Source organism: Xiphophorus couchianus, chromosome 20 (genome assembly GCF_001444195.1).
Source record: "Xiphophorus couchianus chromosome 20, X_couchianus-1.0, whole genome shotgun sequence".
In the NCBI taxonomy this organism is placed as follows: domain Eukaryota; kingdom Metazoa; phylum Chordata; class Actinopteri; order Cyprinodontiformes; family Poeciliidae; genus Xiphophorus; species Xiphophorus couchianus.
The window spans coordinates 22,935,117-22,943,559 of NC_040247.1; the positions used below are offsets into that span (position 1 = coordinate 22,935,117).

An 8,443-nucleotide genomic window follows, 5' to 3' on the forward strand; every position below is an offset into this window, starting at 1 on the left:
TGCTGTCAGCTTAGTCCACTTTATAATTCAACCAGGTCAAATTCATCCAAACCAGTTTTTGTCTGGTTTGGTCTAAATTCAGTTTAAATCAATTCAATTCATTTGAACAAAAATACTTAGATTCAGATCCAGTCACAATTTTAGTTCATCACTGTTACAAACTGATTAGTGGATATAAATTAAGCCCATCTGATTGTTGATTTACCAACAATTTCTACATCTAAAGCACGGGGCGACTGTGGTGGAGAACAACTCCCTTTCAACAGGAAGGAACAGCAGTATGAGCGTTGTGACTGTACTGTGATCGGCTGAGGGTTGAGAGGACAGAGCAGACAGAAGCACAGGTCCAGGATTACAGTCAGAGCCGTAGGCGTAGCAACCGGGGAGAACTGGAGGGGACATTATAGTACCCTAGACCGTTACTTGGTCTCTGACATTAACGACAATAAACGCAGGTAATATACTTGAAAACAAGGTAAAAACATTGTCCGTTAGAATGGATGAAAAATGTTTAGATATTTAAATAGCACATTTTTACAAGAAAAATGTCTAGCTAAAGCTAATGTTAGCCACAAAGTTTAAAGGAAGTAAAACTCACCTTCGTATCTGTGTATAACGAGGCGAACATCTTGAAACCTTTCTCCAGCTTATTGTCGGGGCTTCGGATCGATGTACATCATTAATTGTTACCTTGGACAAGCCCTGCAGACGCCCAGTGTAAAGAGCCTTTTTCAATAGATCGGAAAAGATTGAGCCGCTTTGCCCCGAACGCGGAAGCTGAGGTGCAAAGAGCCCAACAGTTCAGAGTTTCTCATAAATTCTTTATTGTCACTATTTAAATATCATATTCATTGTTCCAGGTAGGGGAAGCCATGCTTTGCTGCATTTTACAATGAACTTAAGTTTTATATCCAGACTATCAAAGACAGAAAATAGCTATTAAAACAATTGAACTCTGTAATGCTTTGAATGAACAGTAGGGAACCGAAGCCCCGTAGCTTTTTCTTCATCTTGAATATATTTATCTGTATTTGTTTTTTTCTGGAGGCAGAACAAATGTTTCACTCTGTCGTTGTACAGTGTGTCTGTGAATAAAGTTTTTTAAAAAAAACATCCCCCCCTCCCCCACACCCAACAGACTTCTTGTGGCTTTGATGTCACAGTGATGTCACTCATCCTGTCTATGACATCACTGGCGGCTGCCTTTGTATTGCCAGATTCCACAGAGAAATTCATTTGCAGTTTGAACCAGAGAGCAAAGATGGAAGAGGATAATTTTGTGTTGACAAAAATAAACAATTTACAGAAGAACCGCAGCAAGCTGCAGGAGGAGAACAAAGAGCTTCAGAAAACCATAGAAAGTCTGAAGATTAAACTAGAGAGACTAAACAGAACGGACAAGACACACAACTGGCATGAGGAAAATAGCTTACTTTTAAAATCAAATGCATTTTACAAAAAACAAATCAGAAAAATTAATCTGGACCTGGAGGAAAAAAATGCAAGTATACACCAGCTAAGATGTGATAATGAAGCCAAATTAAGAATAAAAGATAAACTGGAAGAGGACCGGAAAAAACAGAGAAACACTGCAGCGGACAAATTAAGAGCAAAAACAGAAAAACTCGAGTGGCTAGAGAGAGAAAATGAAGAGTTAAATAAACAGATTGTATCTCTGAAGATCAAAAATGACAGAATCGAATCCAGGCTGGCAGAAAAAAGCAAAGATGTCCAGCAAAGGGAAGAACCAGTCAGGGTAAATATCCAGGAAGAGGAACTTTCAGTATGTCAGAAAGTAGGGAGAATTTTTATGCATATGTACGATTCAACGTTGGCGTATTGGGTGCCACCCTCGGTTTTTTTTTAACAGTAAAGGATATTTTGTGTTGCTGGAAACAGGATGTTTGTGGGATAGTGATGCGTTTAAATTAATTACAAATATAAATACTCTTGTTTGCTTTTGGAATTTGTGCCTAGTGAGAGATGCTTGCAGGAAGACATCTAAACGGGTCAAACTGGAAGCTGACACCAGATGGTCTGCAGCAAGAGTGATGACTGACGGATGATTAAGGGTCGAAGTTTATGAACCAGAAACAGAGGAACTGTACATGAGACAGGGATGCACAAGACACCTCCTTGTTCTGTGGGTTCATCAGTTCCTGCATCGTTTCTACAGAAGGAAATAAACAAGAACTCTGAATTTTGCATTCTACATTACGGCAGCTTGCAGGTGCAACACACCTGTGACTCAAGAGAACAGAAGAAGCAGCTGCTATGTGATTAACTCAAGATAACCAAATCCAGGGGTCTCAAACTCCAGGCCTCGAGGGCCGCAGTCCTGCAGTTTTTAGATGTGCCACAGGTACAAAACACTGGATTGAAAGGACTTGATGACCTCCTCCTTGTGTATATCAGTTCTCCACAGCCTTAATGACCTAATTATTCTGTTCAGGTGTGGTGCAGCAGAGGCACATCTAAAAGTTGCAGGACTGCGGCCCTCGAGAACTGGAGTTTGAGACCCCTGAATAGGCTCTGTAACTAGGACCGCCCTAAGGAAATAAAAGGAAAGTCTCTGGGAGGAGCTGTTTTAGAGCGGGTAGATTGTAACTAAAGCACGCTGCTGTCCGTTCTCCTTGCTAGTAAATCTAAAACTCACTTGTCTCTCTCTTCTTTTTCAGTTTGAGAATGCTTACGTAGATGAACCTGACATTAATTTGGTCCTTCGAAGCCGGATCCCAAGATCCTGAAGGATTCCAGCGGGATCCTAAAATGATCATTGTGTTCAAAGTTGCTCTCATAGCAGTTTGGAAAAATGTAATAACTGGAAATAGAAAATAGATCTTATAGAGAAACAGCTAAAATGCTTTGCATGGTCCAAAGGATGTTTATAAAAATCTGAGTAATAATTATGTAGAATTATAAGAATTAAAATATTAGATAAGAATGTTAATTATTCTTTGCACAGATTAAAAAAAAACAAGCTGCAGCTGATTCTGGACATCTTAACATTCTTTTAATAATGAACAAAACTTTATTAAGATAGAGAAATATTAAATCTACAGGACTTACTTTTAATTGATTCAGTGAAACTAAAACTAACTCTCTTGGTAAATAGTAATTGATCAAACAGAGGAACACATAGCCTTCATGGATTTCAAATGCACCATTAGCTCTGCTCCTAAAACCTTTATTTTTATTGCCAATATAAAACAAAAACAAATGTTTGCAGTCCACTTTAAAGAATCCAAAACAGATTACAGTTTCTCTGGCTACAGGATCAATGTACCAATGGGCTCTTTGCACCTGCTGCGCTGACGTCACATCCTCATTCATCCGACACATTATGAGAGTCAAACTGTGTTTGCTGCAGCCAGGGCCGCAACTACATATTTTTGAGGTGGATGCGAACATCATCATTGTAGCCTAGCTTAAGCTAACCTGAATATTTACAACTCTCTTGCTGATACACGGACATTTCTTACCTTCTGTCTTTCAACCACTTTGAAAAGCTTTTCTTTGTCTCTCCAACATCTTTATCCTTCCCCCTCTTCCGTTTTCTGTTTTGGGCCCCGGAGTTTTTTCTGCACCCCATCTTTAGCTCCCTGTTGTTGAGGCATTACTACAAATTTAAAAGAAAACAAAACGCGCCTCAGCCGCTGCCCAAGCTGCCTGTATGGGAGGGGGCGCCTAATCAGTGCTGTTCCTCTGTTATTGATCATTTCATACACAAACAGCTGTTAAGTACATAAAATGCTGACTATATAAAAAATATTCCCCACATCGTATTTGCGCCCCCTCTAGTGCAGCGCCCCTATGCGTTGCATACACTGCATAGCCACCTTTTGCGCCACTGGTCATAGGTACCTGCTGTGCACATGTAGACACCGACACATTTGGTCAGTCTTCTTCTTCTCAGATTGTGTGGACATTATCTGTGAACAATGTGGCAATATGTCTGGCAACAGGTCTGGACTTTGACTGGTCCATTCAAACATGTAAACGTGCTTTAATTAAAAAAAATATTTCAGTTGTGTCTCTGGTGGGAAGTTTACAGCCTTTGTCCTGCTAGAAGGTGAACATCCGCTCGAGTCTTGTCTTTTGCAGGCAATATTAGTTTTTCTTCAAAGAATGTCCTGTGTTGGCTCCGTTCTTCTACTGCTGATAAAAAGGCTATGGTGTATACCCTTTTTTTGCAAACCAAAATGAAATTGGTTTTCATTTTCAGACAATGTTTTGCATGAAGCCCTTTTGTTACACCTCTGTGGCTTAAGGCAATCTGAAAATGTGAATTCTCATGGTTTTCTTTGAAGTTTTGGTGGATGTCTTGCTCGGTTTGCAGTTGTGTCATTGTCTTCCCATTTTCAGGTAATAGACCAAACAACGCTGAGTGAGATGTTCTCACTCACTGAGATGTTCAAGAAGCAAATTAAGCTTCTATAAGCAAGGGTGTAAATCCCATCTCATTATTGGGGGGGACCATAATCAGGAAAATTTCTTAAGTCCAGTTTTGGGGGGGTCGGCAAAGTTACAGTGAAATGTAACGTTAAATGTGGTTTAAACAGTTTTTAACCACATTCAAGCTGCAGGACCGATAATGACTAGTAATGCATATCAAACGTGTTTTTCTCAATAAGCAAACTATTGAGAAATAAAACTAAAATTCAAATGTTGCTTCTATACGAGTTTTGTTCAGTCTGACTGATCTAATCTCTGCTACACCTTTACAAAATTTTAAGGTTCTAAATAAAAAAAATTTAATGAGTGGCTGCTCTTAATAAAATTCCTCATAAACATTGATTTATTGAAATGGCTCCCAATACAAGTTATGGCTGTTTATAAGTTAGGGCTGTTTAAATTATAACTTGTTAAGTTGCTTTATTTTTAAGCCTTTTTTTAGTTTTGCCATGTCCTGGGTGACAGAGAACCAAAAGGTAGATAGAAATGAATATCTGAGGGGTATTATAACTTAAACATAACATTTAAAGCACGGGGGTTTAAATAGAAAAATATTCAGATTTTATTTTGTGGTTTTAAAGGCTCTACATTGAAGACAGTGAGAAATAAAGGCAACTTTCTGTTTTTTTTTCCTATCTGTTCTCTGCTCCCACAAACAGAGCTGTCGGCCACTGGCTCAGCCCGTCCCTCCTGTTTCAAACGCTTCTAATTTAACTAAAAGTTACAGAGCTAAATATGAATTAGATGCTTGCTACCTTTGACAAAAAAGTTTAAGTCTATGAAAGTATAGCAGGGTAGCAGTTTTGCTAATAAGGCAGCTTATCATGATTCAGCCAAAGTAAGAAAATAACGAACTGCAGGACTTTATTGTTAATGTGTTTCTTCTTATTGAGCAGTGAATGTAAATAAAAGGTTTACATGTCTTTTGCTGTAAGTATTTACTCACTGGAGGGTTTTATGTTTGCTAGCTGTACAGCTAACAGCTAGCTTCCAAGATTGGGGGGGTCCGCCCCCCATACCCCCAGGATTTACGCCTATTTTTATAAGCTTAATTTGCTTTAAGCTTCTCTCTAATTTTATTCCTGACCTTTCTCCTATTCTGGTGTGCCCTTTGCTCTTCATGATGCCATTTGCACATAGACGTTGGACGTTAAAATGTGTCAATATTTGTTAAAATCTGAGCACCATGAATGCATTTGTAAGACAGTTTTAGCACAAAGCAAAATGAAAACTTAAAAGGCATATGCTTTTCCGCTTTTATGGAAAATCTATGCAGAAGCTTAGTATTCTAACCTTGGTAGAATAACTCATGTTGGTAACTGTATCTGTCTATCATTTTGAGAAATTTCCATTTTATTTCTCATATCAACTAACTTGTCAAACAGTCCTCTGTGCAGTACATACAGTAAGTACCATGAAACAAATGTGCATATAGCCAAAAGTCAGGGCCAAAGTCTTTATTTCCAGCAGAGATACATGTTTCAATATTACCAGTTCCAGTTTTCCAAAACTGCATGGTCAGGAAGCCTCACCCAAAAAGGAGCATGAAGGAGAAACTGGGGATTGGTCAGCTGCATTCAGCTTCCCTCAGTCAGTGTGGGTGTTGTCAGTGGTGTGCTGTTAAGGCTGGGGTTGAGTTTGGGGTTTGGGAGTGGGTTGGGGATTAGGGCTGGGATTTGGGTTGGGCGGTGCAGGGGAAGGATCGGGAGCTGGGGCAGGAGCAGGACCAGGGGCAGGGGCTGGGGCCGGTGGAATATAACACCCTCTCTTATGCCACTGCATGTCCCGCACACGTCGGACGGACTGGATCTGAGGTGCAGTGGCTCCCCAAGCATTCCAGTGCTTGAAGTCTCCATGTTCAAAAACGTACTGGCGCCCTCTGTAGCCTGGATATGTGTATCCCACCCACCTTCAAAAGAACAACAGCAAATTACAAATCATCACAAATCCTTAAATACTCTTCAGGTACATCTGTCCTATTGCTCTAAGCCTTTCAGTTTTTCAGTTCTACCCTTCAGGCCATTGGAACAAATCCATTATTCTTTGTGACTGAGAAGGTATATCTTACGTTCCAGAAATAGCCTTAGCACTAGCCACACGGTCTTGGAAGCCATGAGCCCAAAGGCTGGGTACGTCATCATCAACAATCTCCATCTTTCGTCCTTCAAATCCTGCATTCTCAAACAGGTGCAACTTGTGATCTCCACTTTCCTGAAGAGAGAAAGAACACGCTTACTTATGTTGCACTTAAAATCCGCAAAAGAGCCACGTTTAAATGCTACTTACCACTTTAAGAGGCTTGAAGGAGCTCAGGATGTAGCTACTCTGGCAACTGGTCCAGGTGCTCCACCGAGGATACTCTCCTTTCTCGAGGACAAACTGCTCCCCACCAAAACCCAGGCATTCAAACCCTACCCATCTAACAACACAGACATACCGCATTACATAAAACTGCCAAATTGTAATATGAGCAAACTCAAAATGACAGAATGATATTTAAAGGCAGATGAGAGTCACTCACGGTCCTGACTCCACAATGACCGAGCCAACTCTTGGGGTCTTTTCCAACACGTCTTTACACTCGCCGGACAACTCCACCCTTTTCCCACGAAAGTTCTCAAACTCAAATACAGCCAACTTCAAAAAAAGGAACAGGTGAAGGTTGACAGTGTTGTCCAAATGCTACTAAATTCAATTTAATGGTGTGTGCTGAAAGCACCTTATATGTGGCTCCAGCACCTCCTTGGCCCTTCTCTGCAGGCAGCTGGTCTGGGGTTCCCTGCTGTTCTGTCATGTTTTCTCTAGCAAAATCACATAGTTTAGGGCAAATTAAGAGCAACTTGTGTGTTTCAAAACTTTGATCCCAGTAGGTTCAATTTGCACAAACCAAAACAGCTTTTACAATTTTAAGATCACATATTGCCTTTAAATTTTGGTAAAAGCAGATCATTTCAGATATTTATTCAGTAAAACTTGCATTATGAGAAGGATTAATTTACCTGGATGGCTTGTGCTTTACTGCACCCCGAACAAGCCACGCTCTCCGTCTTTCCTTTTGTCTTGTCTTTTTGCCTCCTGCCTGTCTCAGTTTGAGGGTGTGTGTGGTTGTGGAGGCCTGGCGAGCGGTCGGTGGATGCCAGTGGGGGTATTTATGGTTTATTTCTGGCTACAGCAGCAAAAAGCCTGTTGATACAGCAAGTCTGTCGCACCCATTGTGTCCATCACATTGCATCTCAATAGCTTTGCCCTCTGTCCCTGGCACTGTGGCAACTGCTGGTCAGGTTTGCCCAGGCTGCCATCCTGATCATGATCCTACAGGAGCAAATGTACTGACCGCCAGCCAAGAGCATCAACACAGATAAATCTCACTCAGCACTATTGCATCGATCCAGCTTTTTTTTTTTTCTTTTTTGCATTTGTCATAGCCCAACCAAAATCATTCAGCTTAATTTCCTTTACCTTTAAGACATGGATGGATGGTTGGATGGATTGAATTCAACTGCTATGGTGACGATATTCAGTTATATTCACCCAATCTTGTTATTAGACAACAGGCATGTCCTGAAGAAATAAAAGGTTGAATTACCTCAGATTTTCTGGTTTTATATTCAGAAAAGACAGAGGTTGTTGTATTTGGAAACGATCATCTGAAGAACAAACTGCTTAGCCAGGCACATACTTTGGATAGCATTACGTTGGCTTCCAATGTTAATACAAAGAACCTTGAACATGCGGTTGGTTGGTCTAGGACGTATCCATTAAATCCCATCAACATAAGCATCCTGTCTCAGATGGCTGCATGAAACACTGCAGCCATATAAGCAGCCATCATTTTTTTAGACAGAGCCACTACTTAACATATTGTTAAAATTATGTCTGCAGTCCTGGACCAAGTCTCTGCTGTTTTTGGTCCCTCTTGATCCTCAATTGAACATGGCAGATGTGTGTTGATGCTGAGACTGGTTCTGCTGGAGCAGGTAAAAATGAA

At 40.5% G+C, this 8,443-nt stretch overlaps 1 protein-coding gene across 1 annotated transcript; it reads right to left on the reverse strand.

Moving 5' to 3' along the window:
• Nucleotides 1–5,881: 5,881 nt before the first annotated feature.
• LOC114135252 (beta-crystallin B3-like) lies at nt 5,882–7,879 on the reverse strand. Its single transcript, XM_028002358.1, has 6 exons — nt 7,455–7,879; nt 7,175–7,256; nt 6,977–7,092; nt 6,742–6,874; nt 6,524–6,666; nt 5,882–6,364 (listed from the first exon to the last, which is right to left on the reverse strand). The coding sequence occupies exons 2-6, from the start codon at nt 7,247–7,249 to the stop codon at nt 6,076–6,078; spliced, it is 756 nt and encodes a 251-aa protein (XP_027858159.1). The 5' UTR covers nt 7,250–7,256; nt 7,455–7,879; the 3' UTR covers nt 5,882–6,075.
• Nucleotides 7,880–8,443: the final 564 nt, after the last annotated feature.